Source organism: Oncorhynchus clarkii, chromosome 31, assembly GCF_045791955.1.
Source record: "Oncorhynchus clarkii lewisi isolate Uvic-CL-2024 chromosome 31, UVic_Ocla_1.0, whole genome shotgun sequence".
Lineage (NCBI taxonomy): Eukaryota > Metazoa > Chordata > Actinopteri > Salmoniformes > Salmonidae > Oncorhynchus > Oncorhynchus clarkii.
This window is the reverse complement of record NC_092177.1, coordinates 17,525,641-17,542,514: the sequence shown is the minus strand read 5'-3', so window position 1 is coordinate 17,542,514 and position 16,874 is coordinate 17,525,641. Positions and strand designations below refer to the sequence as shown.

The following is a 16,874-nucleotide window of genomic DNA, read 5'->3' as shown; positions in this document are numbered from 1 at the left end:
GCCTACTCTGACGATAAAGATATCATGATGAAGTATTAATTTCTAGAATTACATGATAAACCTTCCCACTGGGCACACACTGTTTGAATCAACGTTGTTTCCACGTCATTTAAACGAAATTACGTTGAACCAACATGGTTGGTGCCCAGTGGGATATTTCTCAAACGAAATTAGGGTACAGGATTAGGCCTAGGCCTAATAACACTATCAATAGTGTTATTCGATGCCAAGGGCGTGCGCATCTGGGATCAGGGGTGGTGCCCTTTCTTGAATAAACCAATAGCTATGCCTGGATGTATTGACTGTATATGTCATGGTAACTGTAATCCAATAACTGTAATCCAAATGAAGTAGAACCGAGGGCGCGAATGGGCGTGGTTGTAATTCTACGGCATTTATAGATGTGAAGCGCCATTTACCTCTCTGATTTTAGACAACATCTCGACATTATTTAGTCAGGAAAACGATGGAGACTGTGCTCCCAGATCAAAAGGACGTAAAACGGGTAAGTAAAACTTTTTCATTTTCATTAGAGTTCATTATTTGTCATTTCTGTTTCGTACAAATTAGGTGCATGGATGATAGGCTGTTTATTGCCACAAAACTCCGTCTGATTTTCATCAAGCCTAAACGTGTTGTTGTAATTTTAAAGTAAAGCTTAGTGATTGTACTTATTCTTTTAGCTGCTTGGGTTGGGAAATTATGATATAATTGAATCCGATGGTTTTAGGCTACTTTATGTTGGTCTTTTTCTTTTCACTTCACGCACATAATCTCCTGGGATATCCTGTTTTTGTCATTCAATTGTATACATCATTAAACGAATAGGCCTAACTCAGGGATTTATACATTCAGGTCCCCAAACCCCTCATGGAGAAACGGAGGAGAGATCGTATCAACCACAGTCTGGAAACCTTACGACTTTTGTTGTTGGAGAACACAAGTAATGAGGTGAGTTACATAAAGATGGTCTATTTTCTCTAATATAGATTATTAATTTAGTTTTAACCATGAATGTGTTATCTATGGTCATTTAGCATTTTATGTCACATCTGTGTCTTTTTTTCTGAGTATTTTCAGATGTATTTATTTTGTACTTTTGTTTATTTAGAAACTGAAGAATCCCAAGGTGGAAAAGGCAGAGATTTTGGAGAGTGTGGTCAACTTCCTGAGGACAGAGCAGGAAGGAGAACAACAGCATCAGCAAACGAAAAGAGGCCACTCCAAAGAGGGTGGGGGAGAGCAGAGGTCCCCCTGCAAGAGGAAGCAGCATAACTACCGTGAGGGCATGAGGTCATGCCTACTAAGAGTCAGCCACTTTATAGCAACCAAGAGCCAGGAGTTGGATGAGCCCAGCCACGATGCTGATGCCCCACCTCAGAGGTCCCGCATGGGGCTCACCCATCCTCCATCATCTGCCCAGCTCCATGGTACATCACCTTCCACCCCCGACCAAACTCCCCTGGCTAGGCAGCAGCTGCCACAGCCTCACCCAGGCCCAGGTCTGAGAACTGGCCTCGGTAACATAGAGCGTCTTTCCCCCTCCAAGCCGTACATGGAACACAGTGACTCTGTGTGGAGGCCATGGCCACAGCAGTGATTGACAGCCTCCAACGATCTGCACAGTTGGGGTCCCAGTTCGGCACCAGAGATAGGGTTGTAGAACTTCTAACAGCTGCCCGCTCATCAACTGCCCAGCAGGGATGGGATGGAGAAGGTTGATTGGCAATAGGTAGTGATTGGGAGTAGAGTGGACAGTGATGGGAAGTGGAGTAGACAGTTCAAGGTGAAAACGGTGGGGGCTGACTGGGTTAGCTGTGTGACTCTCGGTAGACTGACTGTCATTTGTTTAAATGTACATCTTGTATATATGGATTACTTTATTTGTTCACGATATGAACAGATACTGTCGTGGAAATGCCAATATATGTCAATTGTTTCCATACGTCTACTATATATTTACAAGGGAAATATGGCAAACTGAATTTCCGTTGGAACATTTTTTTGTGTGTATTTAAAAATACAAAAGGGAATCAGATAACCAGTCATGTAACCCATTATGTCATTTTTTTCCGCTTCTTTGGGGTTCAGGGTTCTGCCTATTTCTCAGGCATGTCTGCTGATTATATTTGTAAGTTTAATGTTGATTTTTTTTTAAATCACGCTCAAAAACCACAAGTCTTTCTATTTTTTTGAGACACTGAAGGTAAACAAGATGTTTGACTCTCAATCGTATATTTTTTCAGTATAAACCTTACCTCTGTGGCCTTGCTATGGCACGAGACTTTGTGTGGTGATATATTATTAGACAATATAGCCTTGATTAAAATACATGTTTTCTTATTGTTTTATGGGCATATAAGATAACAAACTGCATTCAACTTTATTTTTTGATGAGTGGTTTCACTCTTTTTTTAACCAGGCTTAACCAGGTTTAACTGGCTTCAGTTAAGAACAAATTATTATTTAGAATGATGGCCTCGGAACAGTGGGTTAACTGCCTTGTTCAGGGGGCAGAACGACAGATTTTTCCCTTGTGAGCTCGAGGATTTGATCTGGCAACCTTTCAGGTACTGGCCCAATGCTCTAAACACTAGGCTACCTACTGCCCCATTGTGCTAGTCTTGCTGGTTTACATTGTAAACTAAAAAAGTGTTTTGTCCAAGTGAGAAACACTGACATCCTGTTTATGTTAAACATGGCAAAAAATGTTGTCCTGTATTTTTTTTTATATTAAAATTGAGTGAAAGTGGACTCTTGTCTAAAACTTTGTTGGCTGCTATGTCTGTTTGCTCTAAATGTTCTACTTCCTGAGCCATCAGAAAACAGTGTCCCACATTGTTAGTGTGAATGGCCTGGACCTGGGTTGAGAACAGCCCTGACATTTGCACATTTTTTAGGTGACAAGACCATATATGTCAATGGACAAGACCAACTATCACCATTAAAACAAACGGTGCACTTTACACTGGCATGGGCAACCATCAGCAGACATTGAGATGCAGAGAGTTGAGCATCGTAATACAGTCTGGAGCATCCAACCGGCTCTGATCTCAAGTCTCAGGCGTGGATAGGTAGATCAGGGGTCATTCGCAGCTTGACCATATTCATTGAATAGGAAATATTCAAGGGGTAGTAGACCCGACTCAAATACTAGAATTTACATTTTAGTCATTTAGCAGACACTTATCTAGAGCAACTTACAGTAGTGAGTGCATTCATTTTTCGTTTCGTACTGGTCCCGTGTGGGTATCAAACCCTGGTGTTGCAAGCACCAAATGAGCCACAGTCCAATAATTGAAAAATCAATCATTAAGATCTATTTATTTAGACAAGTCCTATAGAGGTTCTAGGTACCATGAAGTTATGTTATAAAATATTTGCATCATATTTTTGTGTAGAAACTGATGAAGATTGACTTAACAACTTAATTTAAAATAAAGTGAGGTCCAAAAGTATTTTCACAGTAGACAGTGAAACTTGCTATGTTCTGGCTCTGTACTGCATCCCTTTGAAATGATACAATCACTATGAGTTTCAAGTGTGGACTGTCAGCTTTAATTTGAGGGTATTTTAATCCATATTGAGTGTACCGTTTAGAAATTACAGCACTTTTTGTAAATAGTCCTCCCATTTTAGGGAATCCAAAGTATTTGGACAAATTCACTTGCACATGTATTAAAGTAGTCAAAAGTGAAGTGTTTGGTCCCATATTCCTAGCACGCTATGACTACATTTGCTGTTTGTTTTGGTTGTTTCATATTATTTTGTGCCCAATAGAAATGAATGTTAAATAATGTATTGTGTCACTTTTATTGTAAATAAGAATAGAATATGTTTCTGACCACTTCCACATTAATATGGATGTTACCATGATTATGGATCAGGTCCTCATTGCAAATGAGAATTTGTTCTTAATTGACTCACCCTGATAAATAAAGGTTAAATAAAATAAAACATCCTAACTTCGCACCATTACCAATAACCGGGGTGGGGGGATACACTACATGGCCAAAAGTATGTGGACACTTGCTCATCAAAAATCTCATTCCAAAATCATGGGCATTAATACGGAGTTGGTCCCCCCTTTGCTGCTATCATAGCCTCCACTCTTATGGGAAGGCTTTCCACTAGATGTTGGAACATTACTGTGGGGACTTGCTTCCCTTCAGCCACAAGAGCGTTAGTGAGGTCAGGCACTGATATTGGGCGATTAGGCCTGGCTCGCAGTCGGCGTTCCAATTCATTCCAAATGTCTTCGATGGGGTTGAGGTCAGGGCTCTGTGCAGGCCAGTAAGTTCTTCTACACCGATCTCGACCATCCATTTCTGTATGGACCTCGCTTTGTGCACGGGGGCATTGTCATGCGGAAACAGGAAAGGGCTTTCCCCCAACTGTTGCCACAACCTTGGAAGCATAGAATTGTCTAGAATGTCATTGTATGCTGTAGCGTTAAGATTTCCCTTCACTGGAACTAAGGGGCCTGGCCCGAACCACGAAAAACAGCCCCAGGAAATTATTCCTTCTCCACCAAACTTTACAGTTGCCACTATGCATTGGGGCAGGTAGAGTCCAATGGCAGCAAGCTTTACACCACTCCATCCAACGCTTGGCATTGGCAATGGTAATCTTATGTTTATGTGCGGCTGCTTTTAAAGAAGCTCCCGACGAACAGTTCTTATGCTGATGTTGCTTCTAGAGGCAGTTTGGAACTCAGTAGTGAGTGTTGCAACCGAGGACAGATGATTTCAACTCCCGAGTGGCGCAGCGATCTAAGGCACTGCATCTCAGTGCTAGAGCTATCACTACAGACTCTGGTTTGATTCCAGTCTGTATCACAACTGGCTGTGATTGGGAGTCCCATAGGGCGGTACACAATTGGCCCGGTGTCGTCCGGGTTAGGGTTTGGCCGGGCTAGGCCGTCATTGTAATTAAGAATTTGTTCTTAACTGACTTGTCTAGTTACATAAAGGTTCAATTTTTAAAAAGGCTCTACGCACTTCAGCACTAGGTGGTCCTGTTCTGTGAGCTTGTGTGAACTACCACTTCCGGCTGAGTCTTTGTTGCTCCTAGACGTTTCCACTTCACAACAACAGCACTTACAGTTGACCGTGGCAGCTCTAGCAGGGCAGAAATTGACACACTGACTTGTTGGAAAGGTGGCTTCCTATGATGGTGACATGTTAAAAGTCACTGTGTTCTTCAGTAAGGCCATTCTACTGCCAGTGTTTGTCTATGGAGATTGTATGGCTGTGTGCTCGATTGTATACACCTTTCAGCAACAGGTGGTGGCTGAAGTAGCTGAATCCACTAATTTGACGTGGTGTCCACATACTTTTGTATACATAGTGTATTTATGCCTCTGTAACTATCTCACTCATCATTACTCACGATTCATTAATGATTATCCTTAATCATTGTAGCATCCACATTAATGTAGAAGTGTTTAGAAACATATTATATTCTTATTTACAATAAAAGTGACTCCAAAATGGCACAATATATTATTTTACATTCATTTCTATTTGGCACAAAATAATTTTAAACACAACCAAAACAAACTGCAAATGCATCCAACAAGTTTGTAGGCTCCCGAACTTGATGTAGTCATTGCGTTCTAGGAATATGGGACCAAATACTAAACTTGTGACTACTTTAATACACATATAATGGAATTTGCCCAAATACTTTTAGTTCCCTAAAATGTACAAAAAGAGCTGTAATTTCTAAACGGTTCACCAAATATGGATGAAAATGTCCTCAAATTAAAGCTGACGTCTGCACTTTAACCATTATATCACTTCAAATCCAAAGTGCTGGAGCCAAAACAACCACAAATGTGTCACTGTCCAATTACTTTTGGACCTCACTGTATGTAGAATGATTTATTAGTCTCCAATTTGATTTGAAGGAGCTTTGTGGTAAAAGCACAAAGGCCTAATAGAAAGTTGTCATCAGTGAATATATGTTCGCATATGTCAAATCCAACACGAGCTATGTTGTATAGTGTTCAATAGAGTACAATATTAAAATATTGTCATAGCTAAACATAAACTTTCTATTTGTAACGTTCAAAAATTTCGCCTCATTGGATTATTAGTGTGTCCACAATTGCATATTACAACTCCTACATTCTTCAAGACCTCACTTGTGCCTATAGTAACACCTTATATCAAAGGAGGAGTTAGTCCCGCTAGGTCGCGTCCTGCTATTGAACGGAGCTTTGGACTGCTTTAACACCCCTGGATAAGCCCATAAATAAACGGGTTAAAAGCGAAAATCTGATTAAGGATTCATTCGAAGGGAATCTTTCTCCAAGCTGACTAGAATACCGTGTTAAATTGTTATTATTGTCGGAATCCCTCACTAAAACGCATTTACCAGCTCGGTGGTAAATGGATTAAATGAGGCAGAGGACTTTTTTTCTAGCCTAGAACTGCCCACTGAGGATGTGTTGGTCAAAGCGCACTAAAGAACAGAGAGCATTTAGTCTATCCACACAAAAATAAAAAACGAAACATTTTATTTATATAGTAGTTTGATTTTATAGCTTCACGTTACATTTACATGGTCTTATTTGTAGGCTAAGTATGATTTGAATATGAGTCAGTAAATTAGTGTTTAGAGACCGATACTTTTAGCCAGATTGTCAAATCAAAGCCCATCGTTGTATAATGTTTATTTTCTGCCACAGAAATTAGTAGATTGTCATCTGTTCAGCGCCCATGTTCACGTCTCGTGTTGGCACGAGAGCCACGCGTTCAGCAGCCTACCTGAGATGTTTCACACCATCCAGCTGTCAAATTGAGTTAGTCTTTACCTCAAGCTACACAGATGGTGTAGTAAATAGTTGCTTTTCTACGAAGGTCAAAATTATGGAAAGTATTTTTTAAATTAGCAACAACTCCAGCTTCATAAAGACAATTATTAATTTCACGCGTGGGTGGGCTACATATGGAGGAAAGTTCTTAATGGGCTTTTAGTAAGATTTGTTATTGAATATGCCAGTGTATCAAATTAATTGCCATATGAGAACCAGCATTCACACTTCATAATTTGCTGACCCATTCACCCTGTAGAGTTTAGAAAAGATACATGATGTGAGCGATGTTTACAGGCCATTCCCACGGCCACAGGCATACACGTGTGAAGTATACAAGGAGAGAAAATAGCAAAGTAAATGCCACCTTTTTGTTTTTGCCAACGGGAGTAAATTTAATCAGGTAACAAACCATTTGTCTGTTGTCTCGTGCAATGCATGAACCCAATCCCACACCCAAACAACGCAAAGGAGAGTAATCTGGTCCATTTTAGGCCTAACTCTATTTAAATATTTTTTTTATCAAACGAATTCACAATTGTCGATTAATTCATCCCAAATATGTCCCGTTGTCCAAATTGTTGACTGAAAATAGAGATCCTTCTTTTTAGCATTCTTCACATTTTCATACAGTAGCCTATTTAATTACCAAAGTGTAGTGTGGTGCACGAGGCCTGAAAAAAAACTTGAGTAGGCTAATTCGAAATTACTGTAAATTCTACAATTGGAAATTTGCGCTTCATTCATTTCGAATTACGCATGGTCCACAATCAATGCAATATAAATTATGATTAATTGACTTATTGCTGATTTAGTTATCATGATAATTTATCACAATCATAATTAAGAGGAGAACTTTGATATGAGCTGCCAAGGTAGACGAATAGAGAATTCCAGTAGACATATATTTTAATTGACTAGGCTAAATGCCTGAGAAAATAGTAACACTTCGACAGAAGGGACAGGAAAAGTTAGCATTTAACACCTTGGCACAAAGGATTTGCCACCATCATTTCTGCCACGTGTTATAGCACATGGGGTGTTAAAACGTTTGCATGCACCCACGAGCCCAAAAAAGTGCTCTTGGAATAGCCTACATAAAAAGTAGGCTCGTGCGCTGAAAACGGATTTTGACGTTCCACGTACCCCTTGTGGTTAATCATGGAACATGAATAACAAAACGCAAACTCACCTCTATCGGCTACTTTCACTAAAACATTGAATATGGTAATATTTCGCATTGTTTGTTATACATAGGCTATTCAAGGTTATTCAATGGGCTTATATAAAATGTAGCAGGTTAAATTGACAAATTGATTCAGGCCATATCTACTCTGATTTATTTTAAACAAAGCAAATTAAAACGTTTATTTTTATATGTAAATATGTTGTAGCCTTATCTTTTAACATTGTGCACAGACAGTTCTTGGCTACCCGACTTTATCAAACCATTTGGAATAGGTTAGAATGTTGCCCAAATGTAATGAGTTTTAATCCGTCTTTAGAGGGGCAATCTGCAGGTGCTACATCCATTTATTTTACTTGATTCTTGAAGAACATAATTTATAAATGCCTCGTGAGCTTAGTTCAACCGTCGAAACCAAAATGTAAACTTGTTTAACTCCAATGTTTGTTAACAAAGTACATTTAAACAAACACTATACAGCCTCAAAACATGGTTCAAACTATCATTTGGATATCATGGGTGGTCAGTTCTTGCATCCATACGTCTGTCTATGAATTTGAGAGGTTGCATTTCTCCACACCCATCCCTAAGCTTTTTAACGGAACAGGGGCAGATTTCCCCTTCAGTCTTCTCTCGATCAAGCGACAAATTAGCCTTCAGAGAAGAGGTCATGGTCTGAGCAAGTCTACTGCCCTGACGAACCCATATAACACTTTTGATTCGTAATCTGGAAGAGACTAGAGAGGAGAGAGCGTTAGACACAGAATATTGTAAATCGAAGACAAAACGAGTGAATTTGGAAGATGAAACCTTCATCAGTAACTCAATTTGACGCCACAATTTCTCCTAGAAAGGTACAATATGTGATTTAAAACTTTTCATTTGCCCCATATTTGATTCTATATCTTAAATGTGTCTTTGATATTGTTGTTGAACTGACCCTCTCTCTAATTAGTCATGTTGTATTATTGTTGACAGCTTCTCAAACCATAAGTGGAGAAGCATTGCAGAGGGAGAATGATCAGAAGCTTGGAGACCCTGAGAACCCTTTCTTTACAGTGTATCTCCTTATCCTCTCCACCAGCTGTTAAGTTTTTAGTCTTAGCAATGCTGACGAAACATAGTTTTTTCTGATCTCCAGAGTTTGGCCAGCTGTCACATGGAGAAGCCAGGCAGAGATACTGGAACACACCGTGCTTTTCCTGAAGAGCAGAGATACTGGAACACAGTCCTTTTCCTGAAGAGCAGAGATACTGTATGCAGAGGTCTAGTCAGTTCCTGGAGGGCTTCTCAGCCTGCATGCAGAGTTATAGTCAGTTCCTAAAGATTAAAGGGGTGGACAGGGATTTAGCTACAGTGCCACAGAGCAAAAACCAAGACGTGAGGTCGAAGGATGTCACGATCGTCTAATGAATTAACGGACCAAGGCTCAGCGTACGTAGAGTTCCACATGTTTATTAAATGAAACTCACAAAAACAATAAAGACCAACGAAACGTGACGTTCTGTAGAGCTCACAGGCCTCAACACAAAAACAAGATCCCACAAAAACCCAGTGGGCAAAGGCTGCCTAAATATGATCCCCAATCAGAGACAACGATAGACAGCTGCCTCTGAATGGGAACCATACCAGGCCAATGGCTCTCTAAGGTCAGGGTGTGACCCCCCCCCCCCCAAAGGTGCGGACTCCGGCCGCAAACCCTGACTCTATAGGGGAGGCTCCGGGTGGGCATCTAGCCTCGGTGGCGGCTCCGGTGCGGGACGTAGATCCCGCTCCGCTCATGGATCAATCAGCTTCGGTGGCGGCTCTGGTGCGGGGATCGTTGCCGGCAGCTCCGAACCGTGGATCGTCGCCGGAGGAACCGGACCGTGGATCGTCGCCAGAGGTTCCGGACCGTGGATCGTCGCCGGAAGCTCCGGACCGTGGATCTTCGCCGGAGGAACCAGACCATGGATCGTCGCCGGGACTCTGGACCGTGGATCGTTGCCGGAAGAACCGGACTGTGGATCATCGCCGGAGGCTCTGGACCGGGAACCCTCACAGGAGGCTCTGGACTAGGAACCCTTGCAGGAGGCTCTGGACTAGGAACCCTCGCAGGAGGCTCTGGACTGGGAACCTTTGCAGGAGGCTCTGGACTAGGAACCCTCGCTGAAGTCTCTGGACTGGGAACCCCCGCAGGAGGCTCTGGACTGGGAACCTTCACAGGAGGCTCTGGACTGTGGATCTTCGCCGGAAGAACCGGACCGTGGATCATCGCCGGAGGATCCAGACTGGGAACCCCCTAGGAGGCTCTGGACTGGGAACTTTCGCAGTAGGCTCTGGACTGTGGATCTTCGCTGGAAGAACCGGACCGTGGATCATCGCCGGAGGTTCCGGACTGGGAACTGGGGACCTTCGCAGGAGGCTCTGGACTAGGAACCCTCGCTGAAGTCTCTGGACTGGGAACCCCCGCAGGAGGCTCTGGACTGGGAAACTTCGCAGGAGGCTCTGGACTGGGAACCCTCGCAGGAGGCTCTGGACTGGGAACCTTTGCAGGAGGCTCTGGACTGGGAACCCTCGCTGGAGGCTCTGAACTGGGAACTGTTGCAGGAGGCTCTGGACTGGGAACCGTCGCAGGAGCTCTGGACTGGGAACACTCGCTGGAGGCTCTGGACTGGGGACCTTCGCAGGAGGCTCTGGACTAGGAACCCTCGCTGAAGTCTCTGGACTGGGAACCCCCGCAGGAGGCTCTGGACTAAGAACCCTCACAGGAGGCTCTGGACTGGGGACCTTCGCAGGAGGCTCTGGACTAGGAACCCTCGCTGAAGTCTCTGGACTGGGAACCCCCGCAGGAGGCTCTGGACTGGGAAACTTCGCAGGAGGCTCTGGACTGGGAACCTTTGCAGGAGGCTCTGGACTGGGAACCCTCGCTGGAGGCTCTGAACTGGGAACTGTCGCAGGAGGCTCTGGACTGGGAACCGTCGCAGGAGCTCTGGACTGGGAACACTCGCTGGAGGCTCTGGACTAGGGACCTTCGCAGGAGGCTCTGGACTAGGAACCCTCGCTGAAGTCTCTGGACTGGGAACCCCCGCAGGAGGCTCTGGACTAAGAACCCTCACAGGAGGCTCTGGACTGGGGACCTTCGCAGGAGGCTCTGGACTAGGAACCCTCGCTGAAGTCTCTGGACTGGGAACCCCCGCAGGAGGCTCTGGACTGGGAAACTTCGCAGGAGGCTCTGGACTGGGAACCCTCGCAGGAGGCTCTGGACTGGGAACCTTTGCAGGAGGCTCTGGACTGGGAACCCTCGCTGGAGGCTCTGAACTGGGAACTGTCGCAGGAGGCTCTGGACTGGGAACCGTCGCAGGAGCTCTGGACTGGGAACACTCGCTGGAGGCTCTGGACTAGGGACCTTCGCAGGAGGCTCTGGACTAGGAACCCTCGCTGAAGTCTCTGGACTGGGAACCCCCGCAGGAGGCTCTGGACTAAGAACCCTCACAGGAGGCTCTGGACTGGGGACCTTCGCAGGAGGCTCTGGACTAGGAACCCTCGCTGAAGTCTCTGGACTGGGAACCCCCGCAGGAGGCTCTGGACTGGGAAACTTCGCAGGAGGCTCTGGACTGGGAACCCTCGCAGGAGGCTCTGGACTGGGAACCCTCGCTGGAGGCTCTGGACTGGGAACCGTCGCAGGAGGCTCTGGACTGGGAACCGTCGCAGGAGCTCTGGACTGGGAACACTCGCTGGAGGCTCTGGACTAGGAACCATCGCTGGAGGCTCTGGACTCGGAACCCTCGCTGGAGGCTCTGGACTGGGGACACGCACTTGAGGGAGAGTGCGAGGAGCAGGCACAGGACGTACCTGACGGAAGGCGTACTGGGCACCTGGTGCGTAGAATTGGCACCGATGGTGCCGGAACGATGACACACTCCGCACGGGGAGTGCGGGTAGCTAGCACAGGATGTACTGGGCTGTGGAGGCGCACTGGAGACCTGGTGCGTAGAACCGGCACAATTTGTACCGGAACAATGACACACTTCGCACGGCGAGTGCGGGGAGCTAGCACAGGACGTACTGGGCTGTGGAGGCATACCTCAGGATGAGTACGGGGAGCAGGCACAAGACGTAACGGACTTTGGACACGTATTTTAGGGCGAGTACGGGGAGCAAGCACAGGGCGTACCGGACTGGGGACACGTACTTCAGGGCGAGTGCGAGGAGGAGGCACAGGACGTACCGGACTGGGGAGGCACACTGGAGGCCAGATGCATGAAACTGGTGCAGATGACACCGGACTGGTGTCACGCTCCTCAGCACGCCTGCTCATTGCCACCACCTCTCTCCGGAATCTTTCGTTGAGTTCCTCCTTCGACTCCCTGACGGCTCTGGCTCATTCCTCGCCTCCCCCGACCACCCCGTGTGCCCCCTCCCCCCAAAAAATGTTGGGCTGTCTTTTGGGCTTAATCTGAGGCCGCGAACCCCTGCGTCGTCGCTGTCCTCCCTTCTCTCCTTGCTTCTCCCGCCAGGGAAGGCGATCCTGTCCTGCCAGGATCTCCTCCCAAGTCCAGGATCCCTTCCCATCCAATATCTCCTCCCAAGTCCAGGATACAACCTCCTCCTGGGAACGCTGCTTGGTCCTGTTGTGGTGGGATCTTCTGTCACGATCGTCTAATGAATTAACGGACCAAGGCGCAGCGTACGTACAGTTCCACATGTTTATTAAATGAAACTCACCAAAACAATAAAGAACAACATAACGTGACGTTCTGTAGAGGTCACAGGCCTCAACACAAAAACAAGATCCCACAACAACCCAGTGGGAAAAGGCTGCCTAAATATGATCCCCAATCAGAGACAACGATAGACAGCTACCTCTGAGCTACCTCTGATTAGGAACCATACCAGGCCAACATGGAATTATGTAGAAAGCAAAATTGATTGTGTATGTGTACCATTACGAGGGTGAATGGGCCAGAAAAAAAGATTTAAGAAACTTTGAACGGGGTATGGTAGTAGGCACCAGGCGCACTGGTTTGTGTCACAAACTGCAACGCTGCTGGGTGTTTCACGTTCAACAGTTTCCTGCCTGTATCAAAAAGGGTCCAGCACCCAAAGGACATCCAGCCAACTCACACAACTGTTGGAAATATTGGAGTCAACATGGGCCAGCATCCCTGTGGAATTTTTGTAGAGTTCATGCCCCGACAAATTTAGGCTGTTCAAATCAAAATCAAATTTTATTGGTCACATAGACATATTTAGCAGATGTTATGACTGAAAGATAACATATATTCAGATGAATGAAATATAACAAATATTCAGATGACTGAAAGATATCATATTTTCAGATGAATGAAAGATAAAATATATTTAGATGACTGAAAGATAACATATATTCAGATGAATGAAAGATAACACATATCTAAATATATTTTGTTTCATTAATCTGAAAATATGTTATCTTTCATTCATCTGAATAATATCTTTCAATCATCTAAGTATATTTTATATTTCATTCGTAACATAACACTGTCACGCCCTGACCTTAGAGAGCCTTTTTATGTCTCTATTTGGTTTGGTCAGGGTGTGATTTGGGTGGGCATTCTATGTTCTTTATTTCTATGTTTTGTGTTTCTATGTTTTGGCCGGGTATGGTTCTCAATCAGGGACAGCTGTTTATCGTTGTCTCTGATTGGGAATCATACTTAGGCAGCATGTTTTGCCACCTCAGGTTGTGGGATGTTGTTTTTGTTAGCTCTGTGTAGCCTTCAGAACGTGGCGTTCTTTTGTTTGGTGTTCGGATTAATTAAAGAATCATGAACACTTCCACGCTGCACCTTGGTCCACTTCTTCCGACGAGCGTTACATAGATGACTGAAAAATATTATTCAGGTGAATGAAAGATAACATATTTTCAGATTAATGAAACATAAAATATATTTAGACGACTGAAAGATATTATTCAGATGAATGAAAGATAACATATATTCAAATGACTGAAAGATAACATATATTCAGATATTTTTAAATGACTGTCAAGACAACTTGTTTTGTTGATTTAATTGTTGAAATTACTCATACAATGCAAGAACCCTTGTCAGTATCTACACAATCTAAAAGCCATCATCAGTATCCACGAAAATGATAAGAATCATGGATATCTTGCATATTCATATTCATAGATATATAACATATTTTCAGATGACTGAAATGTAACATATTCAGCTGAATGAAATATAAAATATACTTAGATGATTGAAAGATATTATTCAGATGAATGAAAGATAACACATTTTCAGATTAATGAAACAAAATATATTTAGATGACTGAAATATATTATTCAGGTGAATGAAAGATAACATATATTCAGATGACTGAAAGATATCATCTAAATACTCTCCTGCAACCCGCGTCACCCAATGTGGCGTGGATTTTTCTTTTTTTTCCTAAATTATTTATATTTACTTCAGATCTAGAATCAACTGAAGCTAGCCTGCTAACTACCAGCTATCAGTCAGCAAACCATTGCCAGCAGTCATCAGCTAACCTTCAGCTCGGAAAGCTCTCGCTAGTTTGAACAACGTGACTCTAACCAGAGCATAACGGACCTATTATTTTTATCCCCGGATTCCCACTGCAAACTGAACATTTTCATCTGGATCTTCACAACAAGCTAACCGCAATCCCGGATGACTACTCCTGGCTAGCGTTTCCATCCCAGAGCAAGCACAAATTAGCTTGAAGCTAGCCCGGCCAGAGCTCCTGCGCTACCACCGAAGTATACTCCTGGGCTACCACCGAAGTATACTCCTGGGCTACAATATCCGGACCCCTTCTACAGCCGGTACGGGGCATGGAACCCCGCAGATCCCCTACGACTGGAATACCGTCATAATCTGCCCGAGGACTCCCAACAGGCCCCTCAGGCACGACGCCCGCTGAAGGCCCATTATGCTAACCAGCTAGGCCTGCTAGCTACCTAGAGCTACTTGGAACCCTACTAATTCCACGACTGGTCTATCGACGTCACCGCACGAAGAGGCAAAACCAGACTTACCCTCATTGCGACGTCCCCCAAAGGCTAACTTTCTAGCCCCTGCTATCTGCTTGCTGGCTAACCCGGTCTGCTAGCTTGCCTGCCCGGTCTGCTAACTGCTAGCTCTTGCTAACTGCTTGCTTGCTAACCCGGTCTGCTAACTGCTAGCCCCTGCTAACTGCTTGCTAACCCGGCCTGCTAACTGCTAGCTTGCCCCGGTCTACTAACTGCTAGTTTCCAGCCCCGGCCTGCTAACTGCTAGCTTACCTTCCCGGTCTGTAACTGCTAGCCCATGCTAACTGCTTGCTTGCTAACCCGGCCTGCTAACTGCTAGCTTGCCCCGGTCTACTAACTGCTAGCTTGTTTAGCCCCGGCCTACTAACTGTTAGCTTGTTGGCATCGGCCTGCTAACTGTCTGAATCGCTGTGTCCCCAGCCAGCCCAACCACTCACTGGACCCATATATTTACTTGGCTAAGCATTGCCTCTCTCTAACATCAATATGCCTTGTCCATTACTGTCCTGGTTAGTGATTACTGTCTTATTTCACTGTAGAGCCTCTAGCCCTGGTCAATATGCCTTATGCGATGACATCACCAGTTTTAAACATCTCTAGAGACTATATCTCTCTCTTCATTACTCAATGCCTAGGTTTACCTCCAATGTACTCCCATCCTACCTTGCCTTTGTCTGTACACTATGCCTTGAATCTATGCTATCGTGCCCAGAAACTTGCTCCTTTTACTCTCTGTTCTGAACGTGCTAGACGGCCAGTTCGTATAGTCTTTAGCCGTACCCTTATCCTACTTCTCCTCTGTTCCTCTGGTGATGTGGAGGTTAATCCAGGTCCTGCAGTGCCTATCAACACTCCCACCCACAGGTGCTCTCATTTGTTGACTTCTGTAAACGTAAAAGCCTTGGTTTCATGCATGTTAACATTAGAAGCCTACCCCCTAAGTTTGTTTAACTCACTGCTTTAGCACACTCTGCCAACCCAGATGGCTTAGCCATGTCTGAATCCTGGCTTAGGAAAACCACCAAAAACCTTGAAATTTCCATTCCTAACTATAACGTTTTCCGCCAAGATAGAACTACCAAAGGGGGCGGTGTTGCAATCTACTGCAGAGTTCTGTATTACTATCTAAGTCTGTACCCAAACAATTTGAGCTTCTACTTCTAAAAATTCAACCTTTCCAGAAACAAGTCTCTCACTGTTGCCGCTTGCTATAGACCTCCCTCTGCCCCCAGCTGTGCCCTCGATACCATATGTGAATTGATTGCCCCCCATCTATCTTCTGAGCTCGTGCTACTAGGTGACCTAAACTGGGACGTGCTTAACACCCCGGCCATCCTACAAACTAAGCTTGATGCTCTCAATCTCACACAAATTATCAATGAACCTACCAGGTTCAACCCCAAATCAGTAAACACGGGCACTCTCATAGACGTCATCCTAACTAACTCGCCCTCCAAATACACCTCTGCTGTTTTCAATCAAGATCTCAGCGATCAAACGACCACCCCTCAACCAAACGACCATCCCTCATCACTGTCAAACGCTCCCTGAAACATTTCTGCGAGCAGGCCTTTCTAATCGACCTGGAAGGACATCGACCTCATCCCGTCAGTAGATGATGCCTGACTATTCTTTAAAAGTGCCTTCCTGACCATCTTAAATAAGCATGCCCCTCTCAAAAAATGTAGAACTATGAATAGATATAGTCCTTGGTTCACTCCAGACCTGTTTGCCCTTGACCATCACAAAAACCTCCTGTAGCGTTCTGCATTAGCATCGAATAGCCCCCGTGATATGCAACTTTTCAGGGAAGTTAGGAACAAATATACACAGGCAGTTAGAA

At 44.6% G+C, this 16,874-nt stretch overlaps 1 protein-coding gene across 1 annotated transcript; it reads left to right on the top strand.

Moving 5' to 3' along the window:
- Window positions 1-466: 466 nt before the first annotated feature.
- LOC139391201 (hairy-related 5) lies at window positions 467-1,600 on the top strand. The gene is made up of 3 exons (XM_071138815.1): window positions 467-505; window positions 856-951; window positions 1,112-1,600. The coding sequence occupies exons 1-3, from the start codon at window positions 467-469 to the stop codon at window positions 1,598-1,600; spliced, it is 624 nt and encodes a 207-aa protein (XP_070994916.1).
- The last annotated feature ends 15,274 nt before the right edge of the window (window positions 1,601-16,874 follow it).

Excerpts from the sequence above, each read along its gene's own strand:
- LOC139391201 (XM_071138815.1), top strand. The coding sequence starts at position 467 with ATGGAGACTGTGCTCCCAGATCAAAAGGACGTAAAACGG. Across the intron at positions 506-855 it reads ATCAAAAGGACGTAAAACGG|GTCCCCAAACCCCTCATGGA; the intron begins GTAAGTAAAACT and ends TTATACATTCAG. Across the intron at positions 952-1,111 it reads TGGAGAACACAAGTAATGAG|AAACTGAAGAATCCCAAGGT; the intron begins GTGAGTTACATA and ends TTGTTTATTTAG.